We start from the raw sequence: 21,732 nt of genomic DNA on the forward strand, positions 1-21,732 counted from the left end.
TGCTCTCTTATAGGAGTAAGGGAAACGTCTCTAGATCATGTCACGAAGACGATGCACCAGGTGGGAAAAGAGCGAGACAGTACCCCATGAGAGAGGTTCCTCCGGTTTGGAGGGAAGGTGATGCGAATGCGAATCCACCAATTCTGCCTCATTTCCAGCGTGTATGGGTACATGTCCCCTGGAAAAGATCCGATGTCTTAGCACTCAAGCAGACACTTCCTGATCCTCGTAAAAACCCGACTGGGTATTATAAGGAGTTATCGCAAACTGCAAGCTCATGTATAATGAATTTAGCGGATATAGACATGTTGTTTGGGAACGTTGTTCCACATCCTCTATGGAGCAAAATACGTCATACGAACCATGACCAAGAACTAGGTGACTCATGGGCGAACATTGCCGCTATAGATGCTAGACAAATTGGTGGTTCTAAACCTGAGCCGTTAATAGCTGAACTTCCCAGTAGAATTATCGCGTACATGAAAACGATAATGCCTGAAGTACGCGTAAACTGGGACAAGCTATCTGCGTGCAAGCAGAAGAAAGATGAGAATGTGTCTGACTTTTTCACAAGATTTGAGGAGACTTTCACCGATCATAGTGGTCAGGATATGGCTACCGAGGGTGGTCAAAGATTGTTTGTAGACAAATTCGTACATAATTTAATCCCTGAACTGTGTAATAAACTGAAAGATTCAGAGAGTGCTTGGGCTGTCTCTACGTCAGCGCAAATTTTAGCTACAGCCCAGTACTATGAAAATAGGCGGAAAGACGAGCTAGATAAAGTCGACAAAAAGACAAAAGATTTAAAAACTAAAGTTCTTCTCCAGCAAGCCTATCCGCCTCACACGACTAGTCAGCCCAATTATCAACCACAACAGCAGTATTCGAGAAACGCGCAAGGAAACGAGTTTTCCCATCAGCGTATTGCTTATGGCCCGAATCAATGTGCGTATTGCAAGGAAGAGGGTCACTTTAAAGGTAATTGTCCGGCTCTTGCGCGACGTTTGAGCGGTGCTTCAGGTGTAAGGGGAAGAGGTGTTCAACATGCCCCTAGAGGTAGGGGCCGTGGAAATTTCACCCAGAATACAACTTCTTTTCCGCCTCAGAATTCGATGAACAGCTTTGACCAACAGAATAATGCGTCGTCTAGGTCAGCTCAGTACTATGCTGACGACTATTACACCGAACATGAAAATGAGGGTAACGATTGCTAGGACAGCCATGGACAAAGAGAGGGAGTTGTTTCAGTTCCAGTAGATCAGAATGGACCTTATGTCAAGGTAATTACCTTAGGAGTGTCAGAGCCATTTCTGCTGGATACTGGTGCTACAAAAAGTTCTATCATGCACTCGAAACTTCCTGGCGCACCTTTGTCTGGCGAAATGAATGTTTCAGTAGGTTTCTCTGGCGCCCCTGTTAGAAACCCGATCTCCAGTCCTATATCTCTTTCTATTGGCCCGTGCGAATTAGAAGCACCCCTCATTCTTACAACAGGTTGCGGTGAAAATTTGTTAGGTTTGGATTTGCTAAAAAGGTTATATGCGACTTTGTACTGTTCCCCCTTGGGAGTACAACTTACTTTAGGTAAGAAAGTCATTTCTCCAATGTATTTGTCAAAGGACAATATTCCGACTGAATTGTCATCACTTCCTGATATACTTTGGGCTAATGGCTCCAATGATGTAGGTCGTTTGGAGATAGCACCGTATGTCATAACATTGAAAACCAACGTTAGGTTGCCACGTATTCCCCAATACAAAATATCTAGCGAATGTGAAAAGGCTTTATTGACGATTGTTTATGACCTGATTGGTAAAGACGTCATCGAAGAAACAACAGGAAATGTTTGTAACAGTCCAGTTCTGCCCGTCTTAAAGCGTACTGATCCTTTACAACCGCCTGTGTACAGGTTCGTGATCGACCTCAGAGAAGTGAACAAGATAGTTATCCCACAGTTTCCAGTTGTCCCCGACATTACTGCTTTATTGACGATGGTTCCAGCTTCAGCAAATTGGTTCTCGGTGATTGACCTGAAGAACGCTTTCTTCAGCATCCCGATTGCTGAGGAGAGTAGAGATATTTTTGGATTCAATTTAGGAGGACGAAGCTTCCGCTTCAAGTGCGCTCCTCAAGGCTACTGCGAGAGCCCATCAATATTCAGTCAGGCCCTGAAAACACAACTAGACACGATTATTCTACCGAATGGTTCCACTCTGATTCAGTACGTAGACGATCTGCTGATCGCTGCAGACACTGAAGAGATTTGCAAGAAAGCTACGTTATCATTATTGCATCACTTATGTAACATGAAGCACAAAGTCTCTCTCTCCAAACTACAATTTTGTCGACAAGAAGTTACCTACCTAGGTCACATCTTGTCGAAGGAGGGAAGGAGACTGACACCAGAAAGAATACAGGCAATTACAGAACTGAGTGCCCCAAGGACACAGAGAGAGGTTCGAGCCTTCTTGGGCATTACATCGTACTGTAGACAATGGATACCGAATTTCTCACTACTAGCCAAACCCTTGCTGGCACTACTCTGTAAAGACACGCCAAATCCTATGCCCTGGTCTGAAGATTGTCAGACGAGTTTCCATGAGTTGCGTGATGCATTATGTTCGGCTCCTGTGTTGGGAAACCCCAACTACAGTAAGCCTTTTACATTATATGTCCATGAGAAGGAAGGTTGTGCATTATCAGTTTTAACACAACATTTTGGGGACAGACAGCGCCCATGCGCGTATTTTTCGGCAACTCTAGACCCTGTGGCTAAAGCCCTACCAAGTTGTCTGAGGGCTACCGCCGCAGCAGCTGTCTGCATTCGACAATCCGCTGGATTAGTCATGAATAATACTCTGATCGTTATGGTTCCGCATGCAGTAGACATTTTACTAAACAGGACGAAGACACAACACCTTACTAGCGCTCGACTATCCAGTTACGAACTTACACTGCTAGCAAGTCACATCCACATAAAGAGGTGCGATACACTGAATCCCGCAACGTTATTACCCATTCCGACAGAAACAGACAAGATTGATAACCATGACTGCTGTTTTAGGACAGAAGAAGAGACAAAAGGGAGAGTAGACTTACAGGACACTCCCCTTCCTGAAGGCAACGATACTTTATGGGTTGATGGTTCATGTTTCAAGCTGCCGAATGGTGATACGACTGCAGCATATGCCGTAACGACATTACACACCATTATAGAGACCGCGCGCATTTCCCATAATTCTGCACAAGCTGCAGAGCTAATTGCGCTTACCAGAGCATGTGTGTTAGCGAAAGGAAAGCGAGTGAATGTGTACACTGACAGCCAATACGCCTTTGGTGTGGCTCACAGTTTTGGGAGATTGTGGCGTGAACGTGGGTTTCTTACGTCACATGGTGCAAAGATACAACATGGTCAGCTAGTTAATGAGCTCCTCGAGTCACTGACCTTGCCACTACAAGTTGCAATTGTAAAATGCAGTGCACACAAAAAGATTCAGGATGATGTTGGCCGCGGGAATGCATTTGCAGACGAGGTTGCGAAAGAGACTGCAAGGAACACAATGAGTCGGATGTATGTTGTAGGTCCCGCTAGATGGATTACTGATGTGGGAATGTGTGAGGACACTATCGAAAGCGTGAAATCTATACAAGCCGAGGCAACTGAGAAAGAGGTGAATGAATGGAGAGAAAGTAAGGGTAGGTTAGATGCGAATGGTTGTTGGGTCGAATTGTCAGAACACCAGCGATGGCTATTACCTAACGCCTATGTACTTGCAGTAGTAACAATGGCTCATGGATTTGCGCACATCAGTTTGAAAGGAATCTGTAAAGTATTGGCCCCAGTATGGCAAAATAGCAATATCCCGAAAAATGCAGAGAATGTGGTCAGAAACTGTATGGTGTGTTTGAAGTACAATCCCGGTAGGGGAACCCCAACTCCAGCTGGTCATTTTGCGCCTCCAACGTATCCGTTCGAGGTTTTGCAGCTCGATTTCATTCACATGGAGAGATGCAACAATCTGAAGTATGTGCTCGTTGTTGTTTGCGCTTTCTCCAGGTGGGTGGAAGCATACCCCCTTAAGGACAATACTGCCTTGTCAACTGCCAAAGCCCTTGTCAAAGAGTTCTTCCCGAGATTCGGCATGCCTAGAATCGTCTGGAGTGATAATGGAAGTGAATTCGTAGGACGCGTGATGAAGAGAGTGTGTGAGTGTTTAGGCATACAACAAAAGTTTCACTCTGCGAATCACCCCCAATCAGCTGGATTAGTAGAATGCTACAATGGCACTTTAAAGCTCAAATTAGCCAAGATCCAAGCCTGTACAGGTCTTAAATGGCCTGACGCCTTGCCCCTAGCACTCTTGTCAACCAGAATGACAGTCCATTCCAGGTTAGGACTTAGCCCCCATGAGATAGTGTTTGGCCGCCCAGCCAACGTCTGGGGCGTGCCAAGGCCAAAGAAACTCAGCGAAATAGAGCACCCCGTACTGCTTGACTATTTGTGCGAATTGACAACTAAATTGCGTGTTTTACACCAACAGGTTCACAGCTCCTCTCCGCCAGCCTCTGACGATCCAGGTCACTCCATCGAACCCGGCACGTGGGTCTTGGTGCGGAATTTCCAGCGCACAAACAACGGACAGCCGAGGTGGACCGGACCATACCTGGTACTTCTTTCCACGAGATCAGCTGTTCGGGTGGAAGGCAAAAGGAACTGGGTGCACGGGACCCATTGTAAACGGGTCCCTCTGCCCCTTCCATACGACCGGTGGGTCAACGAAGGAATTGCCGACTCCGAGACAGAATCCATACCTCGCTTCATCCCTTTCAGCGATGCACGTTTAAAAGAAACTGGTACCGAAAAGGAGAGTGATCATATTTTACAAGGACTTGTGCCACCGTCTATGCAGTTGGACACTACCGAACCTAAGACATTGTTTGAAGACCACACCGTACCTGGGAAACAACAATATAATCTAAGGTCAAGACAAAGAGACTAATAAAAAGCAAACCAATGTGATTTCCCTTCCACCAAGAACTATTTTTGATTTTTCAGCTCTCTCACTCTCAGGAAACTTGCTCATTTTTGATTTTCGAACCGCCATCCGGTTCTGCTGCTAGGGTCGCGGTTGAAGTCTGGGGAGTGCAACTGGGGACGTCTAGGTCAACGGTTCTGGTCGGTCCAAGGGAGTTACCCCGGACTGAACAGAGCGCACTCCCTGGCAGAACCAACCTACCACCGCGGGCAGCAACTAGAGGATGGAGTTTCCTAGGGTAAAGAGACCTACCAGACTCACGAACTTTGAAAGACAATTATGCACTGTACTGGCCAAAAGAAGGTTTTTGATAACATGTATTTTAATGTTGTGTAGCATAACGATGTTTTTGACTGGTTATACTCTATTCGTATTCCAAGTTACTTTTTCAAATGACACCCGGCCACCGCCTCCTCCTACTATCTCTCCACACTACTTTCACCCTCTACCTGAACACGAGTCTGCCAGAAGACTCGAATTTGTAAATAACTCATTCATTCAACTTCTACGCCAACACCAGTCCATAATGAACACATCGAACTGTTGGGTATGCGGACTCATGCCACACACGACTGATAAGGGTATCCCATACTTCATCCTGCCTTTCAGTTATTATGGTTCTCTGTGGGCTTTCCAGACCATGTTCCTATTCGCCCTAGAACCGTACCCGACCCGTTCTACTGAGAGTGATTCCAGTAACAAGGCACTAGTAGCAGGGATAAGAAATATGAGTAGAGAGTTCGACACCTATCTTACGATTCCCAAAGATGAACTCACTCCGTACACTCGTTGGAACGTAACTAAATATGGGGTTTACCTGAGTAAGAGCCAGACAGCAAAGAAATCCCGCCCAGTTTGGATAGTACCCAACCGAGGTCACTTATGTTTACAAGGTATCGGCAGGGATCCCAAAGCACAATTAGGAAAGAGTATATGCGCGGAAACATATGTGTTCGCTTCCCGAACTTCCCCTATACTATTAGCAGCCAAAGGCACGTATTTCGTCTGCCATGACCAAGCCTACACCTGGTTGCCCCCTGACTTCTCAGGTACATGTTTTATCTCATTTCTGCTTCCTCCCACCTACACGGCCAGAGCAGATTACCATCGGACAAGGACAGCTAGAGGGGTCGTGAGTAAAGACGACACCGCGGGTCAGGAATTCGCTGACTTCGCAAAGGGTTTTCTGCCATTTTGGGGGCCTATGGTGAACAGCAGGAATATTCGCCAGTTATCGAGGATAGTTGAATCCGCCGTGATTACAACGGCCGGAGCCCTTGGCAATTTGACGACCAAACTTCAGTCGGATCTACTTATGACCCTTCAGAACCGAGTTGCCCTAGATATCATACTCGCCGATCGTGGTGGTGTGTGTAGAGTGATCCAATCCAGTTGTTGCATTTTCATCCCTGATAACGCACCGACAGTGTACCAGGCCATCTCTAAGCTACACGAGATATCTGGTTCCCTTCACGTAGAAAAAGGGGACTGGTCCTTACTAGGGTGGTTCTGGGAACTGATCGCTACCTGGGGATGGAAAACACTGATCTTCATTGGGATTATCTTAGCACTTCTGTTTATGTTCTGCCTGTGTGTACAGTGCGCTCCTGCACTATGTGGCCTCTGTGCTACCTCATGTGTACGGAAGCCTGTGTCAAGGGACGAACTGAGCAACAGAATGATGCTACAGCAGCATCTACACGAATTCCTTCATACAGATTTAGACTCAGATTAACATGAATTATTGCCTTATATTAGGGCAAAAGGAGGGTCTGTGGTTCTGAAATTCTGGACCCTACCGTTGTCCCGGTATCGAGGTCCAATACCCGTGTCCCGAAACATCAACGTACCATGACGAATTTTGTGTCGACGAACCGATAATGATTAGGACATCATTCCTATGCATTTTCGTCATGATCGAGGTATGCTAACACCCCTGAATCGTAGTTTCCGCCCCGACCCCTCAGACTCCATTTTGTAAACGGTATCCATCTTGTGTCTTGCCCTCATGATAAGTCAATTAAAGGTCGAGCTTGATCTAAAAGGACACGTCCACCTTCCCTGACTCCCCCCCTGACCTGTCCCAACTGACTCCCTTGCCTCCAGCCAAACCTTTTTGGGCAGCTCCTCGCCCAGTGGCCAAACACGATAGCATCAATGCACAACATACCACAAACCATTCACCGCGTACAGATCATGTTTTCTACACACATACACACCTGTCCACGCTCCCTGTTTATGGCCAGTTTTATGACTAGGAGGTGCCTTCTTTTATTGGGGCTTCACCGATATCTGATGGGAGTTCCGGGCCTGGCTAGGTAATCTATCACGAATTGGACATCTAAAATACGGGCTTGCCTACATGACTTCGCTCTTTTGTATTATTGTAGAAATATGTGTATAGCCATATCATAAACTCAAGAATTCTTGCTTGCAGCTATTATTTCTGTATATAAGGAGAAGGCTGGTTCTGTAAAAACGAACAGTCTCCTGAGAACACATGACCCGTGTTTGTCGTGCTTCTAGGACACCTGTTACTTGGTAGCTGCCAATAAAACTTGATCTCTGACTGCGACTAGAAGACTCCGTGTTTCTGTGGTCCGGAACAGGGAGAACTCAGAGGTCTTCGGGTGTTATCCCCTGGCACCAAAAGGGTTCCTAAAAACCCGTTACCTCAGGGCAAGCACTCACGGACAAGGTGACACCGACACACACAACACCTATGATCTCCTGTAAAACTGGGCAACACTGGCATGTACACTAGTCTGCACACAAGATCCACCAATCAGAGTTGCTCAGGTTGTTGGAGGATCTCAAGACCCATCTATTGTATGGAAACATTTCCACGGATAAATCTCACCCTGCAGACAACAGTCTGAGATAGCTCACATGCAGCAAATTTTAAAATCACAGCCGTAGGAATTGCACAGGTAAAAGAAATCCAAATAGAGCAACTCAAAACTAGGAATGACTTCTCATACAGATTTTGAAACCTATAAAGAGGGGAAAAAAAGATTTTGAGGCGGTCCAGAGGACTGGACCTCCCACAGGAGCATCTTCTATTGCTACTGTATCCAATTGAGTACCAAGAAGCGGTGGAAACTGAATATGGTGTGCTCTGTTAAAACCAGGTAACATAACTGTCACGTGCAACCAGGCCCGGACTGGGAACCAAAACCGGCCACGGCAAAGTGCTCGGCCGCCCCCCTGGGGAAAGTTGGGGGTGCGACCAAGCTCTTTGCCAGGCCGTTTTTCGGCCGATTTTGTTACAGGGCCGATTTTGCTGCTATGCTGCATAATCGGCCCAGTAACAAAAACATCCCCCAGGGGCCCAAAACCGGCCCCCACCCTTGCGGCTCACCGGGGGATTGCCCGGTGCCCGCAACGGCCAGTCCGGCCCTGCGTGCAACTTCACACAACACCTACCCTTAATGCATACCTGTTAAGTATTAATTCCTGTGGTTTTTTTAGGTTATCATTTAACAACACTACTGATAATAGTGCTGGTTTGCCATAAGATGTCTTCTCCATGAAAAAGAGTGTGTTGCTCCTGTCACTTTAGATGGTTGTCTCTATCCCTGGCGATGATCACCGACCCCAAGAACATTTTACCAAGGGAAAGCCTACTCGCCTTCTATAATTGTCATTTATGAGTTGGCGAATTGTACACCATTGTCATAGCAGGGGCACAAAGTGCCTGTGTGGTACTGGTAGATATGGGTTTCCGCTATCCATATTATTTCACCCTATATATGTCAGATTGAAGTGAAGATTCTTAGTGTCATTATTGTTATTGTTATTGTTATCTGGGTTTTGTATAGCGCCAAATCACAGTCAGGTCTCAAGGCGCTTCTGACAGATATAGCAATAGAGATTAAATAGTAAACAGGAGTTCAGGTTATATCAGCCTAACTCATAGAGACCCAAAGGCATCTCTGAATAGAAGTGTCTTCAAAGATGTTCTAAAAAGAAGGAGGTTGGTTTCTTTCCGGAGGGCCTCCGGTAGTTTATTCCATATTAGTGGGGCTTAGGTTGAGAAGGATCTCCCGCCTTTGGTTGCCATTTTAAAGCGTGGGCATGACAGCAGTTGGGAATTGGAGGATCTCAAAGCTCGCTTGGGGTTGTACAGTTCAAGCCTCTCTTTTATATAGGCGGGTGCCTGCCCATAAATTGCCTTATGGGCAATGCACAGGCTTTTAAAATCCACCCTTTGCTTTATAGGGAGCCAGTGTAGCCTGTGCAATAGTGGGGAAGCGTGGGTCTGTCTAGGTAGTCTAAAAAGTAACCGTGCTGCATCATTCAAAGTGACCTGCAGGCAGTTAATCATATTTTTTGGCAAGCCTAGATACAGTGCATTCCCATAGTCGATCCTAGAGACTATTGTTGCCGAGACGATAGTTCGGAGCATGTTCGGAGAGAGTAGGGCAACTAACTTTCGCAACTGCCTAATCAAATTAGTGCAGGTTCCAACGACGGAGGATATTTAGCTGGACATTGAGAGCTCCTGGTCGATCTTAATACCAAGGCTCTTTACGCTAGGGCATGGCTATGGAGTTGGTCCAAGCTCTTGAGGCCAAAACAGATCATTCCAAGGTGAAGCGGCTGTTGAAACTACCAGGACCTCCGTTTTATCTGGATTGATTTTTAACAGATTCGTCGTCATCCAACTTACCGTGAACCTTAATATACTCTGGGCCTTGGACTGAGCCGATGTTGTATTATCGATACTCAGCAACAGCGGAGTATCATCGGCATAATTAAAAACTTTGCAGCCCATGTTGGCCAGAGAGTCTATCAATGGCTGCAAATAAAGATTAAACAGGAGAGGTGAAAGTGCGGACCCTTGCGGAACTCCACACTCCAGGACACCCATCTCCGAAACACGGTCTGCTAGTTGGATCCTCTGAGTCCTCCCTAACAAAAAGGATTTTAACCATTGAAGGGCCCGATCTTTTATCCCAAACACGGCCAACCTGTCCAGGAGCAAGGCATGGCTGACAGTATCAAACGCCGCTGAAAGATCTAAAAGTATCAGGGCGCTTGGTTTTTTACCGTCAGCCATGCATCTAAGGTCATCCAGTACCGAGAGCATTACCAGCTCGGTGCTATGATGGGCGCGACACCCCGCTTGCCGCTCCTGGAGTAGATGATATAGCTCCAGGGATGATGACATTGATTTTAACACATGCTGCTCTAAAATCTTGGACAGGAAAGGCAGCTGGGATATTGGTCTGTAGTTTTTCAAGCAGGCCGGGTCTGCCCCTGGTTTTTTTATCAGGGGTTTGACACGAGCCTCTTTAAAACTAGATGGTAATAGGCCTGTATCTAATGAGTTGTTTAAGAGGCCTAAGATCTTTTCCTCCAGAACGGGGAGCGCCAACCGAAAAATTTCAGGAGGGCAGGAGTCTGCGGGGGAGCCTGACTTAATCGAATTGGCAAGCTGTCTTAGAGTTGTAGAGTCTATGCTTGGAAATTTAGAGATGGTACAGTTCTGGGGAGTTTGGGGGGCCTGCGAGATAGTAGGCATATTAGGGATATCCTTCTTGATGTCTGATAGAATGGTTGCCACTTTCTCAAGGAAGTAGCCTTGAAAAGTGTTACAATCTATCCCTATATCTACCCTTTCATCCTTCTTGCTTAGTTCTTTTACGATTTTGAAAGTTTCTTTCTGGACATTGACTGAATTTTGTATGTGTGTTTCGTAGTAGTCCCCTTTACTTGATACAATGAGTTTTTTATATGCCTTCAAGGATGTTTTATAAAGTTCGCGGTCTGTATCATTTTGTGACTTCCTCCAGCATCTCTCAAGATGGCGAAGCTTTCTTTTCTGATCCCTCAAAGTCGGGGTAAACCAAGGGGCCCCTTTTTCCGCACCCTTTATTTTCTGTGTCTTTTCCGGGGCTATCTGGTCAATGGACTGTCTGAGACTCGCCACTATGGTGTTGTAGTTTTGGTCTAGATCTAGATTGTCATGTGGATTCGTTGACTGTTGTAAATAATTGGAGAGGACCTCAGTTAGGGTTTCCGAGTCAACTTTTTTCCACTGACGCACTTTTTTAGTTTTTAATGGGGGTTTGACCTGAGGGCTATCCTGCGGAACATCGCACAATAGTAGATGGTGGTCGAACCAGATACATGGTACAATGCTCATAAGGATCACCTCTGGGATGGAAGTCCAGATTAGATCGAGGGTGTGGCCCTTTATATGAGTTGGGGCTTCCACTAGTTGTTCAAGGCCTAATGCGGACATGGAGGTCTGTAACTGACGTGTTGGCAGATCTTTGTCTGCCCTGTCCCAATGGACGTTAAAATCACCTGTCACCAAAACTTTTTTATATCGTGTACATATATCCGATACAATAGGGGAAAGGAGTTCATTAAGCACTGAGATGCATTGTGGTGGGCAGTAAACAGTGAGAACGATAAAACAGGAGTTATTCCAGGTGATTTTTACTCCAAGTAAGTCTACAGAGCTTATAGTTTCAGCTAAAACTTTGGCCACTGTTAGCTGTTTTTTAAAAATGATTGCTACGCCTCCACCTCGAACCTCACCCGGACGATTATGCCAAATCATATCGTATCCACTTGGGAGAGCGGCTATAATGTCGGGGGAGGAATTTTCACCTAACCATGTTTCCGTAAGGGTCAATATGTCGATGGTCTCATCCTGTAAGAGGGTGAAAATTTCCAGGTGATGTTTCTGAAGTGACCTAGTGTTTAGGCTAGCAAGCTTCAGAGGGAATGATTGGAGAGTGTCCCTACCACGAGGAAGACGTAGGATGTTAAATTCCGTTAAGATGGACAAAGTTGTGGAGTTTACAATATATCCGCCTGAGTCCAATAATAAGAGATCACTTGCCGAGTAGGTCAAGCGCCTATCAGCATGCCTGGTCCCTGAGCCCGGTCGAGCGCGGACGAGCGCAGACGGGCAAGATTCTGGCACGACTCCGGCGCAGGTCCGGTGCGTCCGCTGTACGCGTCCGCTGCGCGGAGTCATCGCCGTCCGTTTTTGTAGTGCTGCCAGAGCGCGTCACCAGCCCAGCCCAAACCAATATGGCCGCCGAAACCGGAGACCCAACTCTCGGCGTCTACACTCGGCCGAGAGCCGGTCCGGAGGTAAAGGGAGGGGGGAGAGGGACACAAAGCGTCAAGAAGCGCAGGGAAGTCTCAACACACTTTTTAAAATCAAGTGTGCAGAAAGCGCTATCCGGTAAGCAAAGTACAATTTACACAATTAAAATGCAGGTAGTTTAAAAGAATAGGTAGGAGACCTCCCGGCTTCCGCCTCAGGAGGGGAAAGTAGCTATAGTCCGCAATCCCTCGCTCCGGCAGACTGAGCCCTTTTGTAGTGCTGCCAGAGCGCGTCACCAGCCCAGCCCAAACCAATATGGCCGTAGGCTGAGGCAGTAGAAAAATGAACCCCATACAATGCCTTTGTTAATGTATTAAGATCTTACTCTTATACAGTGCCGTAAGCAGGCTTATCAGAAATGGTTTTTGGGGCCCCGAGCAAAATGTCTTGCAGGCCTTCTCTCGGGTTGGCAATCCAAAGAGCACCTCGTAATGGAAGAAAAATGGTTGTTGGGCGAAGAGAAAACACAGTATTTGATGTCACTTAGTGGTGTGATCCCGATATCTCCATGCTCAGGAAAAGGTAAGGCCTGCTTTTTTATCATGTGAGTGTATTTTGTCACAGGAGTGTGGGGTTGGGGGTAAAGAGCCCCGACTGCCCCCCCCCCCCCAAACTCCACCTGTGGTAGACTTGCCTATAACAATGTCATTGTATAAGAACATCAGTGAGGACTAGGGGTATTACTCTTCCTAAGAAAACGTTTATGAACTAGATAGGAGTTGAGAGTTGACTACAGTGATGACAATAACCTACAGGGGTATTAAGAACATGGGAAGTTCAAATATAATTTTACAACCTCACGTATAAGCAGTGCATATGCTAGGGAGTGGGATCCTGAAAACTTGGCAAAGTATGTATACCTCTGCATTGTTTAGACAGTTAATTAGACCCAGATGTTTGATTAGTCTGGCAGTTTATAATCAATTAATGCCTTTATTATTTTTCAAATGTGGCTGTAAAGTTTTAGAGACAAATTGAGATATTTGTGTAAGAAGTGTATGACTGCCTGTTGGCAGCAGGGTAGACCCCTTGAAAATGTTTTAACGACTGGCTGCCTTTATTATAATGATTACATCCTGGGCTTTTCTGTAACGTCTTGGTATGGACAACATTTCAAAATCTGTTTTTATGCGCTGAATGGCTGGTAAACGTTAATGGGTTTATTCTGTAAATATCCATATTTAGCCACTGATGAATCGTCTGTTAATTGGTTCCATTTTGGTATTGATATTTTATGGATTTTATATTCTAGATGATTTTTTGAATTATTTTTATTCTGTATGTACATTTGGGACATCAGGATTACTGAAAGCTCAGAGACTTAAGATAGTCTACCTTTGTCTTCAATACCTTTGAATCCTCTCTCCTACTGAATGTTTTGGGCACAATGTTCGGATGGTAGGCCTGTACAATGTAAATTTAATTTTGTTGAAAGCATGAACATGCAATTTATACACAAGGTGTTTAACTGAACATATGAAGAAGATGGTGTATGTACTCATTATAGTAGCTCAACTCAAAGGCCTTCAGACCAGAGAGGCTCAAGTAAATTGAAGACACACTTGGATAATTGATTTTGTATCTTTCTGTTGGAACTCTTTGAGTGCAATACTGTACCGTTATGCTAAATTCATTGCATGACAATTTTCTCCGTTTAGTGGTATCGCAGATGCAGGGTTCTGCTACCAAAGTTACGTTGGGAAAAGCTGGTTTTAAGAATACACCTTCCTAAGAAAGAAATGTAAATTCAAATGACATCTCTTTACACAGCATCTAATTTTACAGTTTTTAACTGAGAATATAAAATGCATTATCTTGACCCCCTCGCATTTCCAATCAACCGTATGATTTTGCATGTTATGTTCTTTGTTCTTTTCAAACAAGAATATTTTTTGGGCTGTCTTGCAAGGTATTCTTTCTAAAATCTATGTAGGCACTCTGGTGTTCAAGATCTCTTTCTAGAATGTACATACATTGTAGCACTGGTATATTCTTAGCAATGGCCCACTAAAAGGTGTCATCACCAATGCACTGGTTTCCCCAGCATTCTGCCCACCTGACATCTTTCAGCTTCTATCCCTAGTGTTCATATGACTTATAGGGTACACCTGTATGCTGCAGAAAAATGTGGAGCCTATGGTACAATTGTAAAAATAATTTCCTGGAAAATAATAAACTAATGAATGGATCTTCTAGAAGTGTGGAATTAGTTACTCACTTTCAAACCTTCTTTTATCATTTTTGCATAATTTTAGATTGTATTGTGCTTATTTTTGAGACGTAAGTCAGAAATATATTAAAAACCTTCACAATTTATTTTTAAAAATTTCAATTACAATGAATATTTAATCGTAAGTCACCATATGATTTTATACAATTATGTATACCACTTTGAGTTAGGGGATTAAAAAAAACCAATAACATTTTTGTAAAAGTACTTATTTAGGTCCAATATTGTGTATGCAGACATGGATGTTCTTTGACTTGCATTAAATCTCTGCCTCTTGCGATTTGGAATTTCAGTTGTGTCAAGGAAAAATTAAATATCTAGGTGTGGGGATTCAGGTGGTTTACCAAACAGATCCACGGACACAGGGGTAGTTGGTAGAGCAGGTTTCCTGTGTAGATTCAGGGACGGGTTTTACCGTGGTGAAGAGGGCGGGTCCCCGATCCGGGTCTGCCCACTTAAAGCACCAGGGTTCTTCCGAGTCCATCACCGGACGGCCTCTGACGACGTCCGCAGTTTTCCATGCGTCTGTGTGCTGCGTAGAGAGAGGAGATACATGAATAGGCAAGCCAGGGGGGCCCGAGTCCGGGTCCCCCACGTCACACTAGGCATATTGCTTACTCAGAGATTTTCTTCATTTTGAAAAAGTTGAGTGTTCTCTTGTCTGTGATTACTCTGTTGTCGAGTCACACTGTTACCTCACCCCACCCCTAAACCCTGCACATCTCTGTTCAAACAAATTGTTGGAAACCTATAGGCATTCCTTTGGGATGTTGTATACTGAAATTAACCTTGCAGAAAATTCAGCTCCAACTAAGTCAGGGTGGTATAAATTTGGCAAATTTGAAAAAAATACTGTCTGACCATTTTGGATTATCCTGTCTACAAATGGACATCTCATGTATGAGAACAACGTTTTTACAAAAATCATGCCTGAATTCCGTACTTTACGCCTGCTTAAAAGGCAAAATATTCTGGATAAACTGCCCGGCTAAACCTATGTTGAACCAGTATGTGAAATCAACTACATGTCAATCCCTTTAAGTATGTACAATCATAGTTGTGTCTTAGCCCAGCAGTTACAGTCAGGAACACGCCATTCTTCCACCAAGACGTCCGCTGTAATTATCTAATGCATTTCTGGTCCCATGCAGGATGAGATCTGAATAGCCCACTGTCGGGGTGTAACTGGGAGATACTTCAAGGAATGTAAGATGAATATATTTGGTTTCTCGCTGGTAGGCAAAGGATGTCTTGATATGCCAAACACAGGAAATAGTTCTAGGCCAATGATTTGCATGAACATATGGTCTCTTATTACAGGGTATCATGCACCACTACGAGAACAGAATCCACATGGCAGATGTTTTTGACTTGGTAGCAGAACTAAACTGTCATGCAAAAGATCTGCTGAAAATGTTTAAACACCAATTACAGTTTGTTGGACTAAGACTGGGGATGAAGAGCAATGTGCAAATCAAGATTCTCGGAAGTGCTTACCAAGCCTTAAAGTAATCAATTCGGACAGTGTTACCCCCTATTCTTTGGAATTTATCGGACCAGAACCTTTCTTCTCTAAGCTCATAGAGCTATGACATCGCTAAATTTCTTCCACAGCAAGCAAGGTTCACTTATAGGGTCGTCCTCCCACTTTCCTTTTATCATATTCTCAATATTTCATATTATATGCTCTAAAACTTGCCTTTCTCTCTTACGTTAGAGAGTAACTTCATATTCAAAAGTGTGTGGTAAAGGTGAATTGTAAAATTGTATACATAATACACAAAATCGTATTATGAACATTCAAATCTACAGATACAAATTGTTATGTTGAGAAAATGTTGCATGATGCATACTATTTAACTAGAGTAGGTGCTATTTTGTAAAGGGTTTAATACCGTCAAGCTTGTGATCTTTAAGTAACACAAACTAAACATTTTGTTATTTATTTGAATAGTCTGAACAGCTATATAATAACATTGTCCACCTTACAGTACATAACTTGGATCTTGTCACCTTTAACTGTTGATTATCTTCAGTACCTTAACGTGATCAACTTTGTATAAACTACTTCTAAAATGTATGGCATTTTAAAATTAATTTTATATTAAATTTGGACCTTGGCGCTACTTACATAACTGCTGTATCCACCAGGAAATCCCTAAAACTATTTATTTATATATATAATGTCCTGGCATAAGACGATCTTCACTTGCCTGGCCTTGCTTTCCTGTGACAGTGTAAAGCAGCTTCCTTTACGTTAGCTCAGTCAGCCAAATTTGTTTTGCACCCACACGTCAACTAACATGACGCTCAGAAGCCCATTTACTGCCCCGTTTTCTCTCACCAGGGATTTTAGACTTTATGGTCTGGGAAATGCAGTGACTGTGATGTTGCAATGTGTATGTTTCGTTTTCATGGGTGTGGTTCCTTTCAACAAGTTTTTATTTATCCTACTGGGAGCGTGAGCATTTGGAAGGTCGTTAGTTCCACGTTGGTTCTTTATTCAAATGTATGTTCATGTCAATATTGTGAATTTTTCCACAAAGCACCGATCTCCAGATACATTTGAAGACCTATAGGATAAAAGAGGTTTTGTAAAAAATGACCATTGACCTATCTGCTTATGTTAAAGATGTCACACCTATATAGGTCAGTGAACTCAACATATAAAAAAAAGTAACAAAGGAAAATGGAAAAATAGTATAGAATCCATGGATAATTGTCACACACAATCAAGTGAGCATTTACTCAAATAGTATTCTTGTGATCCCTACATTTTATGTCAAACTAGGAACAGGTATTTTCGCAGGAGTCCAACTATTGCACTAAATAAGTTTATCATAGCATTTGCAAACTCGTACATTTAATGAATACTTTAAGAAGACCAATGATACTATTTAAATTTCCAAGATGTTGATTATTTTAAGGCTGTTTATTGTTGTTTTGTTTTAAAAAATATGAGCTATACATAAATGTCTTGCGGTGAATATATTATTGAAAAAATAATCACTGTATTACTATAACAAATTGCCATGCGACAATTACAATACTTACTGAGGAAACTGAATCTATAATCTTACCTATTTCAACATTTATATTGCAAAATGTACAATGTGTACAGTTCTTAAAAACCTGTGCCTGCTTATCTGGCAGCCATGTAATTTTGCGTTTTGCGTTTGCCCTTAGTGATTGATGTAAACTTCCTTGTGTATTAGTCCGTGACAACCTGAGGTGCTAGACATTTCTGTCGTGCTTCGCTGTCCTCAAACATGATCTTCTTGCTTCGTTTAGGCTCGATCCAAGAGTTGTGTATCACTGCGTTGTTAGGCATGGGGTCTGCCTCCACTATTGAGACCACACGCTTCTTCATTTTGCTTTTCAAGACTTTTTGAAATTTCTGCCTTGTGAATGCATACAATAATGGATGAAATATAGTAGTACCATATGCCATGACGAGAAAACACAATCTCAGCTTCACCAAGAGGTCACTTGGACCCAAACATAAAATAATAGTGTTTAATATGGAAAGTGGCGTCCAGCAAAGTAGAAATGTTGAAATGATCAGCAAAGACATTCTGAAGACCCTTTTCTGCTTCTCGCGTCTCTCCCGGTGTCTTTTTACTGCTCGCCGTAGAGCAATGATGACAGAAACTGAAGTCCTTACCCCAAAAACCACATTCCGTCCGCCACTGCTTTGTGACACATCTGTGGTCTCATGCTGTGTTGTCAGGGAAATTGTTTTTTTTTTCCTGGCTTTTTTCTTTTGACCTGTAGAAAACCTTGTACCTATTCGTATGTTCAATGCCTGGAGTATTTTGTAGTAAGTGATTAGCATTACAATAACAGTAAAAAAAAAGATTGGAATCTGTACAAGCAGATGGTAGTACATCCCCAGTTCAGTGTGATACTCGTTTGTGCTGACACACAAAAGGGTCTTGTTTTCCCATGTTGCCTCAGTCTGTAAGCTGAAGAAGCTGACTTCTATGAAGGGTATGAGAAAAGCGAAGAAGGACACAATCCATGTTGAGGTCATTAATATCACAGCCCTTCCCATGGTCAGAATTCGATTGGCCGGTTTTACAGAGATGTCATATCGGTCCAGAGTTATGGCGAAAACATTGACTGCACTGGACACACTAGCGAACGAGACACATGCCTCGTGAAAGCAGCAGATCAGAGCAGTGTTTCTCTCCAGTGACAGCAGGAGTATAACTATTGTCAGAGGGATGCACGCTACACAAATGATCACGTCAAGCACATGAAGGTTCATAGTGATGATATTACTGACTGAATTGATAAGATTGGACTTCATACAGTAGAGGACCAAAACAGTGAGGTTGCTGCTAAGGCCCAGAACTATTTCTAGCATCAGAAACACTGTGAGGGAGACTTGGAAGCTCAGTGGATATGGAAGTGGCCGGTACATATTGTTGATGTAACCAGTGTCATCTCGCACTGTAATGTTCAATTCAGATTGCATGGTGACTTCCAGCAAGAACGAGAAACACATCCTCTTCGAACAGTTGGGTTGTTTCCTGAAAGGTGAATGGAAACCAAACATTGATTGTTTTGACTTTGAAATGGTGTTCATTAATGCAGACATTTGCAAATATCTCTGTTTATAGGGTATGCAACAACTATGAATATCACAGCAATAAATCATTACGTTTTCACAATTAAAAGGAATGAACATAATCTTTTGCACGTTTGCAGTATTTCTGAAATACCACGGTTAAGAGTGCCAGTTTTTTCAAGATTGGCATCCAAAGTGCACCACAAATTGTCACAGTAATTTAAAAAGCCATACAAAAACTGACCAGTGCATGGCCTATTTAAAGTCAGTACTTTTTAGGCACCTACATTTCACAATGTTTAAATTAAGAAATAAAAACAATTGCAATGTAATTATACATCCCCCATGCACCTTTTCTCAAAGTCAGCCAGGAAAACAATACATATAGGATGATACCAAGAAATAAACTCGAGGCACATTATTAGATACCAAAAAATAAACTCGATGCACATTATTCGATAACAGAGCTTCATGGCTTCCATATGGGTTTCATACCAAACTTTTTATGTAGCGTTGAAATACATTTCTGAGGTCCGTTCTAAATCTTTTTGGCAGCATAAATCGCGGTATGGTGTATTTCCCACCGAATCTAGTGTTACTGAGATCCCTTTTTAAGGGTAAGTTAACCACAATTTGCTTGGTGCTTTCTAGCTAGAAGAATACCCAGTCTAAACTTTACATAAAGAGTATGTCTTGCCTTCAGATATATTAAATATAAGTAGGGTGTACCCAATAGTTCCTTTGATGTCACGGTAGTTGGTAGTTAGGATACCAAACTGTGTGGCATGAACTGCTGTTGTGAGCTTTTGAAGCTGCCAGTTTTGTGCTTAAATCTCATTATGGCACAAGACGTTTGCTTTTGAGGTTAACGTTCCTAGGCAATCTACAATTTATCACAATGGAACAAATTATATGTAATATTAAAGATAGTAAGAACAAATCTCAGTGTAACTAACAAAAGGCGTATAACACCATTTACTTTAATTATAGCAAACCTAAGTAAAATTCATTTTAAAAAAGGAAACAAAAAAATTACTGTTGAGGATACATAATACATTTTCAATGTTAACAAAGATTTAATGTATTCAAACACAGTTGACTTAATGTATTGACAGTTAAAAATAACAATAAAAAGTGGCAATAATTAAATCTTCGCGCGTTTTTCGACGCCAACAGCGCCTTCGTCAGGAATAGCCACAGACAGCTTTTCACAATGTATGATACGGTTCTACCTCTGATTGAAGCCGGTGCAAGTAGAAGAATTTGCTATTTTTAATGGCCGATGATCATTGTATATATGACAGATATATAGTTTGATGTCGCAATATCGGGTTTCTTAATTAAAAACAATCACATTAAAAAAGGGGATAAATTCTAAGAGTCAGCGATAAGTTACATTGATGGCAAACTTTCGGATTTTATAAAGGGCATACATGTACCAATATATTTGTGTAGAACAGTGCTTAAAAGGAATTGCATCGATGGCAAACCTTCATATTTTAAAAATGGTCCTGTTACAGTACGATCGCTCCAGATAATAAAAAGGCCCCTTGTTTGATAAAGCGTCAATATCGCTTTTGGTAAAAGACGGTTGCTTTAAAGTAATCTTCACCTTTTCAATGTGTGGGTGCTAGTCCTGTTTCTGATGGAAGCAAATACCTATAAAGTCGAAGCTATTCACGTAAACAATGGTTTGTGCGCTCACACAATTGTTTTCTATTTTTTTTAAACATATTTCATTGGGGTTTTAAGGCAATATGAAATACACATTATATTCTCGTCGCATGCTCCATTTCACACCCACGTGGTGTCATCAACATATGAACCTGAGCTTTGTTCTGTCAGTTGTTGGTGCATGTATTTATTTTATTTATTTATTTATTGGGTTTTATATAGCGCTAGTTTTATATAGCGCTAGCTAGACCCGGAGGTATTAGAGCGCTTTATATGAGGAAGAACATTGTTTCAGAAAATGGTTACAAAGTTACATCAGTTACTGGAGCGTAGTAACAGGAATTACAAGAGCGCAAAAGCATAGCATAAACATGAGGAAAAAAATAGGCATGGGGAGAGAAGATTAGGGGAGGAAGGGAAGGAATAGGGGAGGTAAACAGAGAATAATGGAGGGAAGAAGAGGGGGAGGGTGTAGGAGGCATAACGAAGAGACGAGGAAAAACAGTGTCCGACGTCCGGCTGGGTAGGTGACGGCCGAGCGGTGAACCAGAGCCAAACTCCTCTATAGCTGCGTGAGACCGCTCCACCGGTCATTGTCCAATGGTTGCTCAGGCACCGCAGTACATACAGAAAGGTTGTAGTTTCCGCCTAGGGAGAGGGATAGTCAAAGGTTCCATTGAGCGTGCCGGTCACGGTGTACGGTGCTGTGCTACCGGCGGTAATGGGATAAAAACCCCAGGCCTCCGCTGTGTGAGACTCAATTGTCGCTGTGGACTCTCTCAGAGGGGTCTCTGAGACTCCAGGTCATAAATGCTGGATCCCTCCCCAACAAGGGGAGAAGGAGTGCTTTGGAAAGGGGCCCACTCATGGTGGCCATTATTAGAAAATTGGTGTTAGATGTCCCCAGAGGCGGCCATCTCAGGGTCAGGCACCCTCCGCAAGTCAGGGTTCTGTGTTCTACTGGCGTGATCCCTGGGGAGGGGGGGGGGGGGGGGGGATCTCTCCTCTGTTTTGAATATTGGTCACTGGTATCGGCGAGCTCTGGGACTTCATCAGTGCTGCTGGGCCCACTCCTCTATTTTAT

General features: G+C 43.3%; 2 protein-coding genes across 6 annotated transcripts in view; one reads left to right on the forward strand and one right to left on the reverse strand.

Moving 5' to 3' along the window:
- COG5 (component of oligomeric golgi complex 5) overlaps positions 1-21,732 on the forward strand; it is a 1,467,851-nt gene that overhangs the window by 365,677 nt on the left and 1,080,442 nt on the right. The gene's annotated exons all lie outside the window — the stretch shown is intronic.
- The window catches only part of GPR22 (G protein-coupled receptor 22), a 32,246-nt gene continuing 27,832 nt past the window's right edge, over positions 17,319-21,732 (reverse strand). For all 5 annotated transcript variants that reach the window (XM_078680239.1, XM_078680230.1, XM_078680223.1 and 2 more), the window contains one exon: positions 17,319-18,936. In XM_078680239.1, the coding sequence (XP_078536365.1) occupies positions 17,613-18,911 (1,299 nt within the window). In that variant the 5' untranslated portion in view covers positions 18,912-18,936 and the 3' untranslated portion in view covers positions 17,319-17,612. The remainder of the gene's footprint in view (positions 18,937-21,732) is intronic.

Source organism: Lissotriton helveticus, chromosome 1_1, assembly GCF_964261635.1.
Source record: "Lissotriton helveticus chromosome 1_1, aLisHel1.1, whole genome shotgun sequence".
Taxonomy (NCBI): Eukaryota; Metazoa; Chordata; class Amphibia; order Caudata; family Salamandridae; genus Lissotriton; species Lissotriton helveticus.